The sequence below is a fragment of the Conger conger genome, chromosome 9, assembly GCF_963514075.1.
Source record: "Conger conger chromosome 9, fConCon1.1, whole genome shotgun sequence".
Classification (NCBI taxonomy): Eukaryota; Metazoa; Chordata; class Actinopteri; order Anguilliformes; family Congridae; genus Conger; species Conger conger.
In genome coordinates this window covers 57,628,819-57,643,880 of record NC_083768.1, presented here as the reverse complement: position 1 = coordinate 57,643,880, position 15,062 = coordinate 57,628,819, and the positions used below count along the sequence as shown (strand labels likewise).

At 44.1% G+C, this 15,062-nt stretch overlaps 1 protein-coding gene across 1 annotated transcript in view; it reads right to left on the bottom strand.

Annotated features, from left to right (window-relative positions):
• Nucleotides 1–15,062, bottom strand: part of col11a2 (collagen, type XI, alpha 2) — a 58,541-nt gene that overhangs the window by 28,717 nt on the left and 14,762 nt on the right. The window contains exons 6-12 of the mRNA XM_061254060.1: nucleotides 13,187–13,303; nucleotides 8,223–8,318; nucleotides 5,524–5,754; nucleotides 3,137–3,190; nucleotides 2,763–2,804; nucleotides 2,465–2,527; nucleotides 2,065–2,139 (exon numbers count right to left, since the gene is read on the bottom strand). Coding sequence (XP_061110044.1) covers nucleotides 2,065–2,139; nucleotides 2,465–2,527; nucleotides 2,763–2,804; nucleotides 3,137–3,190; nucleotides 5,524–5,754; nucleotides 8,223–8,318; nucleotides 13,187–13,303 — 678 coding nt within the window. The remainder of the gene's footprint in view (nucleotides 1–2,064; nucleotides 2,140–2,464; nucleotides 2,528–2,762; nucleotides 2,805–3,136; nucleotides 3,191–5,523; nucleotides 5,755–8,222; nucleotides 8,319–13,186; nucleotides 13,304–15,062) is intronic.

The following is a 15,062-nucleotide window of genomic DNA, read 5'->3' as shown; positions in this document are numbered from 1 at the left end:
GCCGTGCCAACACATTGCCCACTTGGTAACACTGCCACCTTGTGGTCAGTAAACTCAATTGCACAATACTTCTTGGCATTTAGCAAAACTGTTGGAACTGTTCTGTGATCGCCAACAGCCCATTTACACGGCTATTTACTGAAGCAAAAGTCAAGCAAAACGGAAGTCTTCTTGTAGCTTGGTTGTGCGTAGCCGAGGTCATCTCATAAAATGGATGAGTTCAGAACACAAAACTTTGGTTCAGAAGCAAATAAAGCTTGTCTTTCAATGCTCCATCTCCAAGAGGAAACGACCATATTTGTCCTTTAATTCGTTACAGCGAACAGCGAAATATGCATTTGTATATGTGTCCAGGTATCATAGAAGTAAAGCTAATGTAACTTTTGACTTCAGATAATTACATATTATGGAACAAAATATTAACCGTATGCCAACAGGATTCACTTAGCGAACGTGCCAGAATGCTACCGCTATGATGCAAACGTTAAGCTGTATACAATACGAAAACATTTTAAATCAGATTTCTGCATTTTCGCTAGGTTACTGACATAACATTCAAATGTTTATGGGTGCTTGTCTTGTGCAGTGTAACATTTATCATCTGAAAAGAACACATTAAAAGCCGGTGAGCATGAGCTGGGATGTGCGGGATAAAGTTTGCACTGTTTTCAGTAGCATGACTTAAGTCTTGCTAAGTTATGTTGTAACACGAAGTCTGGTCGCAAACATTAAAATTCAGGCACATCGAGATTTCAGTGGAACTGGGGGGAAACAAGACATAGCACTAGCAGGGGAGTTGGATTTTTAGAGGCAAAAAAAAGCACGAAATGAACCTGTGTTAGCTAAAAACGAGTCCCGACCTCTCACCTGGTGAATAGCTAGCTAGCTAGCTAGCTAGCGCTACGTAGCATTTTGCTTTCTGACATTATGTGCGGCTTTTTGCATCGCCCCAAAACAAACCTCACTGCTTTATTGCATGAACAGAATTGGAAGCACTGTGAAATGCCATGTTTGTTCCGTTAGTTGGAGCTAGCTAGTTAGCCACGTTAGCTACATGGTAGCCTTTCCTCTGCCTGTCTACCTTCATAATTAAAAATTAATTACTAAAAAAGAAGTTGTAGCACTTGTCAACATTCGACCGCCTCACATTACACTGAAAACCCATCAACACTGGTGAAAAGGTGATTTTGGACTGATGTGGAATACCAGGAAAATAAGCTACACGATCTCTGGTTTTCGGTGTTGCTAACAGCAACGGCAAGAACGTTTAGGTCGCCATTTTGTGAAACAGGCGTTTGTCAGTACCCCACCTGAGTGTCAAACATATAATCTCACAAAATGGCTACCTAGACCGGAAGAGCAGATGACTTTCGTTCTGGGGAGGCGTGTATCTCAGTTTTTAATACCAGGACGGGATCGTGTTTTCCCAGTCCTTCACACTCGGAAACGCACTGTTAACTAATTATTACCATTATCCGCATGTACGGTTTATTTTCAGATGAGAAATATTACACAAGCACCCATAAAAATGTCAGTGTTTCAATAACCTGAAATGGGATGATGCGTGACTACTGCTTATCACAAAAGCAGTAGTCATATGATAACCATCGAGAGAAATTATGAGATTGAGAGAATTAAAATATTAGTCACTTGACTGAAAAACAGTGAAAGTAAAAAATAAATTAAAAATGCAAAAACCATGACAAAGAGAATGGAAACAGATGCCAAATGATGGGAGCTTAGGGGAGAAGAGACAGACAGAGAACGAGAGTGATAGTGGGATCAGAGAGCTAGAGAGATGGTGGTATGGTCTAAAACTGATATTGTAGAAGGGGAGAGGGAGACAAAGAAAGAGAGAAACAAGAGATATGGGATGGTCTAAAACGGTTGGAAAGCAGGAGAGTGGGAGAGGGACAGAAAGAGAGAAGCGAGAGAGAGATGGCCTAAAACAAGAGGGAGAGAGACAAAGAAAGTGTCAGAGAAAGAGAAATTAGGTTTGACGGTCAAACAGACTGATAGACAGGTGGGGGTGTGGCCTAGGACAGAAATATGGGTGTAACTCACTGGCAGCATGACAGACGTTCCAGGGGGACCAGGCACTCCATCAGATCCAGGCAGTCCTGCACGGCCGGGCGGTCCCTAATAACACAGACACCCCAGTCAGTCTCCCACAAACCCCATTCGCTTTGGGCAAACACTCCCAGTCAGTCTCCCACAAACCCTGTTCGCTTTGGGTAAACACCCCCAGTCAGTCTCCCACAAACCCTGTTCATTTTCAGTAAACACCCTCAGTCAGTCTCCCACAAACCCCATTCGCTTTGGGCAAACACTCCCAGTCAGTCTCCCACAAACCCCATTCACTTTGGGCAAACACTCCCAATCAGTCTCCCACAAACACCAACACCTGGAACCACTCATCGAGAGTGTTTGGCTCAAAAAAATACCTAATCAGGTTAAGACTCACCCTCTCGCCAGGATCACCCACAGAACCTGGGGGTCCCGAAGGCCCAGAAGGGCCAGGGAGACCCTGAAAAAGAGAAAGAGAGGGAGGGAGGGGACATGGAGGGAGAGAGCAACGGACAAGGAGAAGAAGAGTGAAAGAAAGAATACATTGATCATTCCTTACATTAAAGCTTATGAATTCTGTATATGTACTGTCTATCACACAGGCCGTTAATAATATACTGTTATGTATACGTGCATCACTCTTCCACCCCTACAGAGGAGAGATAAAAAGTGGATGGGAGAAATTACAGACTTACCGCTGGTCCTTCCGGTCCTGGGGGCCCTTCAATCAACATGCCCTGAGAAAGAGAGAGTGGGAGAGAGAGAGAGAGGTAGAGTGGTGGAGGGGTTGGGGTTGTAATATTAATTACAAAGGCATTCTCAACTGCCGATAATCAATAGCCGTTGTGGTAAAATGGCATCCTCTAGTGGCAATTTATTCTAATCCATACAGTGTGTAGTCCACATAGTGTAGTCATTTGGATTGCACCACATCACAGTCCTATGGATAACTGAGTCCAAATGAAACTTATCTGGTGGGTCATTGATTAATGAAGTTTGATCTGACTGATAGATAATTGATTGCTCAGGACTTAAATGGGTCAGCAGGTAATTGATTAATTTCACTCACAGGTTCTAGGACAGCAGGATCTCCCTTCTCTCCTTTCTGGGCTCTTACCGCGGCCTGAGGAAAACACACATGTAACCCAGAACACAGCACAGTCAATGTACATGCAACACGCATGTAACCCAGAACACAGCACAGTCAATGTACATGCAACACGCATGTAACCCAGAACACATCACAGTCAATGTACATGCAACACGCATGTAACCCAGAACACAGCACAGTCAATGTCCATGCAACACGCATGTAACCCAGAATACAGCACAGTCAATGTACATGCAACACGCATGTAACCCAGAACACAGCACAGTCAATGTACATGCAACAAGTATGTAACCCAGAACACAGCACAGTCAATGTACATGCAACACACATGTAACCCAGAACACAGCACAGTCAATGTACATGCAACACGCATGTAACCCAGAACACAGCACAGTCAATGTACATGAAACACGCATGTAACCCAGAACACAGCACAGTCAATGTATATGCAACAGGCATGTAAACTACAATACTGCAGTCAATCTATCCCCGACATGCATGCAAACTACAAGTACAAACTCAAAGGAGCTCCAGCAGTCATGTCTGTTTAAGAAGAAAGCCAGCTCACGGCTCAGTTCCTACCAGTAAAACACTTGGCATGCCAGTCAAAGGAAAGTCTCAGACTACACCACTGACTCGCACGTATGTAACCCTTCACTCGGAAAGAAACAGGAAATGACGTCACACAAACAGGAAATTACATCACGGACATGTCCAAGGAAGCACATCATCCAAACCAGTTTGAAGACCACACCATGAATGCATCAGTGGCCTTCTGTTGCATCATGGTGCTGCATTTTATGTGAGCATCACACACACGCAAAAACGGTGCATTACTTCGATTCAAAGTAATGCAATGTAACCTGTGACCTTGAAAGAAAGAAAGACCTTGGACCACAATGTGTGAGAATGTATGGTTAGTTTGCTTACTGTGGTGAGCATACATGACTGTACATTTGCCATTCATTTAGACTTCACATTATTTGCTTCGTGTCTTACTATGTAGGCAAACAGCATGAAGTTTAAATAAATGAGAATACAAGGAATGGGATAGAAATATACACCACAAGGAATGTTTGCAAAGATATAGAGAGGCAGACATTGGATTGGAAAGACGGGTAGACACACACAAACAGACAAGAAAGAGGAAATGTTTATACACACGCTTTGATGACAAATAGTTCTGGTCCAGGAGGGCTACGATCCAGCAAGTCTTCGAGGTGTCTTTACCTTCACAGTATGTTCTCAATTCCAGGACCAATATGCAACTCGCACTGCAACTTAGATATTTTAACTAATGTGGCTATTAGCTATTTGGTCTCAAAACTCAAAATCATGTTAAGTGTATTCAAGTTTTAGTTAATTGAACTGGAAGGCTTAATATATTAGAACCTTTCATAAAAATATAGGACAAAACAGTTTTTATCATTTATAACAATAGATTTTTTCCTATAAATTTAAACTTTTAAAGAAAGGCTCTAAAATGTTAACTTATAACGGTATATGTTGCTACATAGAAAAACATTTTCAGTAGAAGGTTCTGTGCACTATAACGCTGTAGACATATAGTATAAGAAAAAGCTTGAGAATCAGTAGGTCACCAAATCCTTTTCATTTAAATGTTTAGGATTAGGGCTAGACTGAACACAAGAAATATATGAAATTATGAGAGGGGCATTCAGTCCACCTCGTCTGTTCATTTGGCCTACTGCACCGAGAACTTTCCTTGCAACCTGTTTGATGTTTGACCTATAGAACAAGTCTTATCGCACTCCTCCGTGTTTTTCCGAGAGACTCCACACCCGTTCCATTCATTCTGCTTCGCCTCCACCTGTGATTTCTCTGTATTTTCTCATGGCTTTGGTGTGGATGCTAGTCTGTGTTTTGGATGTTAAGTAGCATGGCCAGATTCTGACATTGCGCCCCCTAGCCCCATGACCTCATTTTCAATTACAGAAAAGTGAAGTTTCCTGAACACCCATATTGGGTGGAGCTACAATGAGATGTCAAGCACTGCCTTGTTTGAACCAATCAAATGGTTTTACTCTCCACAGTGAGCAACGCGATCGGTTCAAGTCGGTGCATCGCTGACATCACAGAGTAGCCAATGCTTTTGGCTTCATGAGTGAGCCTTCATGAATCCTCCCGATTGTCAGTATTTGCCAGGAGGACCAGCATGCACCTGTGCCCACATCCAAAACAGAACACACCATACTGCATACCACAAAATCACACTTCAACCAAGGGTCAAGTGTCCCCCCCCCCCCCCCCCCCCGATTGAAACACTAATTTTATTGTGAGGAAAGGGGGGAAAGGGATAAGAAAAAGTTGACAGAGCGACTTACGCCTCCCTCATCGGTGATGGCGGACAGCGCGGGACCCATGTGACTGTCGGGGAAGCCGGGCTCGCTGTCGGGGAGCGGCTGGTTGTAGTCCTTGTAGGAATAGTCATATTCCTTCAAGCCCACATCTCCGGTGATATACTCCTCCATGAAGGACTCGTCTGGAGCCTGAGAACCACCTGCCACCTCGCCCGCCTTGGTCAAACCCACCTCCTCTAGCACAGTGTCCTCCACCTGCTCAGAACCGAGGAGTGGAGGGAAAGGGAGGAGGAGGAGGAGCAGGAGGAGGAGCAGGAGATGGAGAGCATGTAGAAAATGAGAGGGAAGCGGAAAGGAGAGGAGGTACAGGAGTCATGGGACGAAAGTGAGAGGGGAAAAAAAGGAGGGAACCATTGTTTTGAAAGGGTGGTTGTGAAAAGGGAGGGGAGGAAGTGAAGTAGCAATAAATGGAGACAGAAAAGAACAAAGAGAAAGAGGAGGGGGGAAGGGGGCAAAGAGAGACAGTCTGGTGTGAATCTTACCTTCACGGCACTACAGTGATACTGAGGAACACAGAAAACAGTGACACCCAGTGGACACCAATGAAAATGCATCAAGTGCATCAGCAGTTGTTTCCCCGCCATGCCTCAGCCCAAAGGTGAGGATGGTGCCGGAAATAACCACGGTAACGAAGGTAGGCGGTTATTTGCCGACTGCTCACTGTCTCAGTGCCCTCTTGTTCCTCATGCGACTGGTCTGCCTGTCCATGGGGCCTTTGTTCATTCTTTCCATCAAAGCAAAGCGCTTCACCAATCGCTTGTGTTCTGAGTGAGTGTGTGTGTGTGCATGTGTGTGTTTGCATGTGTTTGTGAGGTGATGTGTGTTTTAAATGATGTATTTTTGTAAGGAGTCTTTATCCAACCCAACATTTCATAATTGCATTTATCACACTGCATTTTTTCTGAGAACAATGTTGCAGATCTGGGTAAAATATGTAATTGTTTTGGACAGAAATACTTTTCTGAGCTCAATTGATCTTGCCTGGTGCAACTGAGCCAACCAAGAGGACCAGAAGGCGGGGTTTGTACTTTTTCAGAGTATTCCATAGGTTTCAATACATCAGACAATCTCATTAAAATGTTTGAACTGAAAACAATTATGTAATTGACCAAGGCCTGCAATGTTGCGCCAAATATGAACACTGTGCTGAAGTGTTCTTTCTTCTCATTCGCATTAGATGGAGGGAACATTCTGATTCTGATAACCCTTTACAGAGAAAAGTGCTCATTTGGTGAAAGCACCTTCCAGCTGTTATCGCTGAGAGAATATAGCCTACACTTTGAGGGTGCAGTAGCCAGACGTGTCCGTACACACACAGCACAAATATACAGCCAAGCTCATGATGAGACCCTTTGCTCTGGAGAAATAAAATGCTTAAATGTGCATCGTTCTCATCTGCGACTTACCAACGTTCATTTCAAACACAGGACCTGACTGTGCAATGCGATATACTTATTTGTCGTAATACGAGGAAAACCAAGATCTGCAGCTTACTGCAATAGTGAACCTTGAAATGGTTAACTTGATCAAAAAATGTACACACACTTATAGATAACCCTGTATCCAAAGGATTTTCCAGGCAACCCTCCCGAGAAGGTAATTTAATTACGTCACTGTATTGTCAAACTTACATAGATATGAAATCTTACCTTAAATCCAGAAGTAAAATAAAAAAATGAAATCACGTAATACTTCAATAATACCTTCTTCATTGTTTGTAGAAATGATCAAATAAAATGTGCAGTAAATTATAAACATATTGTACAAAACCCCCAATGAATTCACATTGTCTCTCAGATGGAGGCGTAGCATGATACTTGGTGGTGATGATGAGGATGATTATATTTGTTAATGCTACCACTACTGTGATTAATGATTAATGTTATATCCAGATTTGGTGTTTATTCCACATTGTGAATAATTAATCCATTTCCCAGATCAATTCTCTGGAAATGGAGTTTGGAAATAAAACACTAGTTCTGGAACTTGTGTCAGAGATACACTGCAAAATGTAATTTTCTTAACCTGTTTAGATGTTATCCTAAAGCTATTGGTCCTGAAACAAGACTTATGGGATTCATTTTTTCAAAGCATTTTCTTATTGTGTTGAAAACCATGAAACCCTGCTCATGTTTTATGTGAAAATACTAAGCTATTATAATTATCTCCAGCAGCAATATTTTTCTTGTTCTCAATTCAAGAAACGAATTTCAAAGAAAACAACACTCTTGAAAAAAGAACAAAAGAAAATATATGGTTGGAAGATTAGTTTAAAAAAAAATAAGAGAACACAAGAAAAATGTATCCCAGGTAGTCTTGTTTAAAAATTACGGTTAAAAAGGGAAAAGTCATTTTTTTGCAGTGTATTAATATTTCATGGCAATGGAAGACAGAATAGTTAATAATCTATAAAAGAAAATAATAGTAACAAGGGAAAACCAGGACAGCCCACGTCCGTCTTTGATTACAGGGAGGCGAATTATACCTAGATGTCCGAAATTTGCCTTAAATGTAAAATGTGTTCGTTAAGGGTATATATTCCATTTCAATGTACAGCTTGAACAACCCACCAATCAACAATGGATTGGTTGACTGCTCAAGGCCTTTCCCTGATTCGTCCAGTGTGAGGTTACCTGTGGCGCGGCTGTCTCATGTCCAATTACCTCACTCTCTGGATGGAACTCCTCCTCCTCTAAGGTGTAATAATAATCCGCCTCTGTGGGGGTGGGGCCAGCCTCACTTTGGGCAGGATCTATGTCCTGATAGGTCAGGGCCGATGAGAGGTGGGTGGGGTCAAGGTGGGGGTAGGCAGATTTGAGGGAGAAAGAGCGGTTAGTTTAAAGCAAGTCAGGATTATAGTTATTAATACGTTATACGAAAGGAGGAGAGACAGAGTCTATACAGAGAATAAATATAAAATTATTATTTCTGCCAGTTAAGCTGGTGTTTTTCACCAGTTTATGAACAGAGAAATTAAGCTGGTATCAAAAACCTTTTCAAGTTGAGGATTTGCAAAAGGCTGATGGTTCCAGCTACAATTCCTTTGCTCTGTGGCAGGTCTGACGGCGGGAAAACGCACGCATTTGGAGTTGAGAGTTCAATTCCACATTTCTTGCGTGTGTGTTCGTTTCTTTTGTGTTTAGTTTTTTTGTTCGAGTTTAGTTTTGCCACAATGCCATGATTTGGATGACGGGGAGGTCAAGCAAGCTCTTCCGACGTTTATGTTATTAATACTGTTTTTCGAAAGGGTGCTTGCACTGCCCATTAGTGTGGATGATGAACGTGTGGACGAGCATCATCCTTACCGTACATAAATATTGTAGACGACAAATACATATTTAGTATCATGCCTTCTGTTAAGTACCAGGGAACTTAACTGAAGACAGTGAACAGGAGAATGATGGAACAACCAGACAGACAATAGATGACAGCCTCACAGAACTAAGTTACACTCGTCTTTGATGAATAGCAACTTCAACGTGAATCGAAGCAAATCAAAGACGGGAGTGAAAAAATACATACATACTTACCTTTAGCTCCTCGTTATATTTTGCACTGTGTCCACAGATACAAGTGTATATTAAACACTTGCAAGGTCACCAGGTTATGAAGTAAGACAAACTACATGTGGACATTTCGAAGCGCTACCCCATTACGTGAAAGCGCAATGCGGGGCTTCGTGCGCACTTCGGCGACTTCATTCCAGTCCCGTAGGCCGAGTATCACCACATTCTGTGAGACTGCCATGCTCATATTTGCGACAAATATGATCAACAGGAGAGGTGTTTAAGAGGAGAGGCGAGAAACACTGGTAACGGACAGTCAGTGTGGAAGTGTGACCGCTGTGTTTGAGCGATGTTCTTTGTGTGCATAGTTTTTGTCCACTGTCACGGAATGAAGCCAGGGGGAAGAAACGCGCATGCACGTATTTTGGATGGTTTTTCATGCTGAATCCACAACTCAGCCTCAGGAGAGGCGCTAAAACATTTTCCAGCTTCGGAAGATAAAAAGGAAGTCTGTCAGAAACAGAGAAGGTACGTGTAGAGACGGTATAGACACGGCGCTCATGCCTGTCTGTCACACCGCTATATCATATCATTTCTCAGCATAAAGAACATATGATATATCAAAGGGCCGATGTGATCCAGATATGTACGTGCCAACATTGTTTCTGAGCACCTCCTCACAATCCAGGTTTTTTTTTTTTTTTTTTTTTCACTTTATCGGACTTTTTTCACTCGAGCTCATGATGTTTCTTAAAGTTTGCTAGTCCATAAGCTTTCCTCACAAGCCTTTGAACAGCTGTGAAGGTAACTATGCAAAATTCAAAACAGAGTAACCCACAGTGTTGCATCTTCAGCGTGTCTGAAGCTCTCAAAACAAGAATCTCTTTATTACTCTTATTTATTCTTATTATGATTCTGTATGTATGTATGTATGTATGTATGTATGATGGAAATGCCCACAAATCATTCCGGGGAATTTGTGGGATGTTAATTCACTTTCAGAAGTAAATGAATGAACTTGTATTTTCTAATTCAGAAATTCAAGAGGCTGCCATGCGCCAACGATTGGAGGTGATTTTGGCGCGGGCTCTGGTGGAAAACCTGGATGGAGAGTGGTCCTGTAACCAGAACAGTTGGCTGGAGATACAGGCCCCGGGCAGCCACCCTGGGCCCTTCATTTGTACCTGTTGATAACCGTTTCCCAACGTCTTCTTTGGCTTCACCGGTACAGGTATGGAGTCAATGGTACCGCTGATGACAGACTTGCCAAATGGAGGAAGATTTTTGCTCACAAAAGTCGATTTGCTCATGGATTTAGTCACCGATTGGCCCGTGGATTTAGTTGCCGATTGGCTGACGGATTTGGTCACCGATTGGCTGACGGATTTGGTCACCGATTGGCTCACGGACTTGGATTCAGACTTGGCCGTTGATTTGCTGCCTGTGGACTTAACAGTTTTACCAACTGCTGGCAGTTTGACTTTTTCGACTTTGGCGACTACGGGGGGCTTTTTGGGAGCTGGTGCAGGGGTCGGTGCTGGGGTGGGGGCAGGGGTCGGTGCTTCCGTTGGAGCTTCTGTTGGAGCTTCTGTCGGTGCTGCGGTCAGTGCTGCGGTCGGTGCCGGAGTCGTCACTTTCTTAAGCACAGCTTTGAGGGAGGGGGTTTTTTTAGGAACTTTGGGGGTTGCCACGGGAACCGCCGGGACGGTGGCGGCTGGGACGGGCGCCGGGGTTGCAGCCGGAACGGGGGCTGCGGTCGCCGCCGGAGTCGCTGCTTTCTTTGGCTTTTTGGCAGCTTTGCCCGTTACGGCAGGAACCGGCGCCGCGGTTGTTGCCGGGGCGATGGCGGTGGCCGGGGCCGGCGCTGCCGTCACGGCTTTCTTCGGCGCCTCCTTCTCCACCTCGCCGGCCTTCTTCTGATCGCCGTTTTTGGCCGCGGCGGTTTTGTTGCCGTTTTTGGCGGCGGTGGCTTTCTGTTCTCCGTTTTTGCCATTGGCTGGTTTCGAATCACCGTTTTTGACGACTAGAGGCTTTTTAGCTTCGTTCTTACCGTTGGTTGGTTTGGGCTCGCCGTTTTTGACAACCAGAGGTTTTTTTATTTCGGCTTTGCCATTGCCCGGTTTTGGATCACCGTTTTTGACAACTAGGGGCTTTTTGGCTTCGGTTTTGCCATTTGTTGGTTTCGGCTGACTGTTTTTGGCAACTAGAGGTTTCTTGACCTCGGTTTTGCCATTTGTTGGTTTTGGCTGACCGTTTTTGGCAACTAGAGGTTTCTTAACCTCAGTTTTGCCATTGGCTGGTTTGGGTTCACCGTTTTTGACAACTATGGGTTTTTTGGCTTCGGTTTTGCCGTTGGCTGGTTTTATGTCACCATTTTTTCCATTGGCGGTTTTCTCGTTGGCGTTTGAGGCGGCGGGCGCGGGTTTGGATTTGGGGGTGGGCTTTGGTGTCGGCTTGGCCACTGCTGGTTTGGCCTTAGCCACGGCTGGCTCTGCACTCTGCGTTTTATCACCAGCTGCTTTGCTCTTCTGTGGTGCATTTTGTGGTGTTGTGTCGCGGTTTGTACATTGCAGGGATGGTGGGAAGTGTGGTGAGAGAGGGGGAGAGAGAGAGAGAGAGAGAGGTTGAGGAATGGGAGAGGTTTGAAGTGGTGGGGATGGAGAGTTGGAGAGAGAGACAAAGACATGGGTGGATGTTTATGAGACACAGTGACATTGAGATGGCTGAGGCTTGGTATTAATTTTTCAGTTCCCTCTGGCATTACTGGATACATCATGCTTCTGCGGTACATTTCTCATTATTTATTATTATTTATCGAGAGGCAGCACAGAAATGGGAACATACTGGGCCCATGCTGCTGGCTGTGAAAGGCGTTGGAATTTAGAGCATTCATAGCTGGAATAATTTAGTTCCGGAACCTAGATCAGAATGGCGACAGTTCCGGAATTTCTAGGCTTTGCCGCATGCCTGGCCGCTGCCCATGTTGCCATGGCGAAGCTCTTCTGCTCTCTCCAGTAATGCCGTTCTCTGTATTATTCATTATGATTATGATTAGGATTATTATGATTATGATTATGATTATTATTTGTTTTAAGCAGCAAATGCTGTTCATTAGAACTCTGGAAGCCTGCGGGTTTTGGCAGTTGTGTCTGCCCTGAGGACCCAAATACGGAGGCCAATGGCACTGCCGTACGACCAGACGTGCACTGAGCTGTCCAGCTGCACTGAGAGAAAGAGAGACAGGTCTAAACTGAACCCTAAAATGGAGGATGCGTCTGGCACGCGCGTCCTTGTCACGTGGGGGGCGGAGTTCACAGGCGAAGACGATGACTACAGGTCGGTGTTTGGAGAGACAGACGACAGGTGAGCTGTGTAAAACAGCAGAAATGGAGCAAGGAAATATAGACAAACCTGCACATGCATACATATGTAAATACACACACACACACGTGTACATACCTGTACACATACCTATGCTTACATATACACACACATACATACGCAGAACCATGCAAACACACACACACAAGGGTCCAAATGTGTGTCATGGAGTCAGAGACAGAAAGTTGCGAAACAAAAAGACAAGACAGGAGCTATACACACATCCGCTCTCCCTCCATTTCCCTCGTCCCCCCCCCTCTCTCTCTCTCACTGGACAGGGTCAGTGCTGTCTAGCTGCAGAGGCAGTGTGACTGACACACAGATACATTTGGGCCCGCAGTGCACTGACAGATAGCACACACACGCACACGCACACGCACTGACATTAATGTGAGACGCACACACGACACGAACGTGACGTTGCCGTGACGTGGACCGAGGGGACGTTATGTGAGTGAGGCGGGGTCGGTGCGAGAGACGTTTTTGGGCCGGGGGCGAGGAGGGAGTGTGCCTGAAGGCCAAGGAGAGATGGAGGGACTGGAGAAAGAGAGAGAGACCTGCTGCTCTCACTCATTATCTCCTTAACTGTGGGTAAGATCCAGAATAGAGCATTCATGCCTTTTCCTGGACCTCTGACTGCAATAGCACTCTCATTCTCAACTCTTCCTCTCTCCATCGGTCTGTCTCTCTCTCTCTCTCCGTCCCTCCTCTGTTTCTCATTTCTCCCGCTCCCTCGTTACCTGCTCTGTGGGGTGCTCTGCAGGGGGGGAGGGGGAGGTTTTTTGGGAGGAGGGGTTGCCAGTTGTGTCTTCGTAATAGTAAGGATATTCATAGTCATCCCGTTCCTCATCAAAGTACTATGAGAACGCAGAACAGGGTGGGGAGGGGGAGGGGGGGCATAAAAAGATACAAAAGTGGAGACAAAAGCATTATTTAAAGCAATAGCAATGACAAAAGCACCCCCCCCCCCCCAATAGTTAAAAGCACAGCTGTTTTATTCATTAAGAGAAGGTGGGCCGATTAACTTGCCAGAGGGCAACTTCCCTCTGCTGGCGGTTAATGGGAACTACACATAATGGATCTTAATGAATAAAAGCAGCAATGAATAAAACCACACCGATTTGTATTCATCACTTTAATAGCATCAACATGGAAACTGTCGCATTAAACCAGTGAAGTGAGATAGAGGGTATTTGCGGGGACATTTGATGCTATTCTTTAGCGGCGGGGATAAAATCCATGGATCATATTCAAAAACTATTCCTACTGTCACGGTAACCATAAGATATTTAGCCATGCCTCCATGCAAGTGTACAATTGTACTATACAGCACAAATATTTAATGACTGTGCCTATCTGTTTTTCTCCCTATCTGTACTTCTTTATCTATTTTTAGATTTTGTTTAGTGTTTTATTTTAAACCCTTTGAAGAGTATGTTTTTTGTGAATGTTTATTCAAGAAAAGTTAAGAACATTCTAGTCACACATTTGTGATCTCATACCTTAAAGGGCTAAAAATGCCAAATAAAGACAACATATAAAATATATTGAATAGCACATTTGTGAGCGAACAGAAAGACAGCAATTTACCAAATGCTATATGAATATGATCCACTTTTTTTGCCAAAAAGCATTAAAGAGGAAAAACATAAAAATTGGGATGGAGCAGTTCATCATGGGAAGACGAGGAGATTAAATGTTTGACCCTAGTGTCGCTCCATTAATATTATACTCTGCTTTCCCTGTGTCTGTAAGTCTCTGTGGCGTTAATTTACTGACAAATTTAATTTACATTCACGGTCATATTTCTGATATATTCTCAGATTTCTGTTGAAATACAATTTATTATGTGAGCTCGGACTGGATGAACTGCTGTTCTCTCTCTCCCTCTCTCCCTCTCTCCCTCTCTCCCTCTCTCTTTCTCTGTCAGGTCTTTCTCTGCCTCTGTGTGCAGGGCTATTGGTCTTTGTTTTTCATTTGGGGGTCCTGCTTCCAATGCGTCTCCCTAATCCCTCAGTCTGGGTTATGATAAAAAAAACAAGATGAAAAAAAGAAAGAGTACAAAATTAAAAGTGAAAACGTGGTGGAGAGAGAGCAAGCAGACAGTGCCTATCATCTTTCCTCTGCAGCGTTTCGTCTTTCTCTCTGTCCCCGACTCTTCAGATTTACCTGATCTATTTATCCAGTGATATTTAAGGCCTTCTCTGTCAAGAGGTCATTGTTGCTTAGTGCTGTCTGTGTTGTCATGGAGACACAAACGTAAGCTCACTGTGTAGTGACTCTGGACTTATTCTATTGGCTACAAAGACTCTGATATTAGGCATTTATTATTTCTGATAAAAGAAGAAAAGAGACAACCTAAAGAGAGAGAGAGAGGGAGAGGCTATAGAGAGAGAGAAAGAGAGCGAGAGAGAGCAAGACAGGAGCTGTACTTTGATGACTTACTCTGATTGGCCCTGCTGGAGGTTTAGGGGGTGGAGTCATAGATCTGTGGGTGCTGTAGGCATGTTGGCTGAGAGGGGGACTGTTTGCATGAAAGTGTACAGTATGTCTGCATTTATGTGCACTGTGTGCATGCTTGCGTGTGTGTGTGTGTGTGTGTGTGAATGTGCGTGT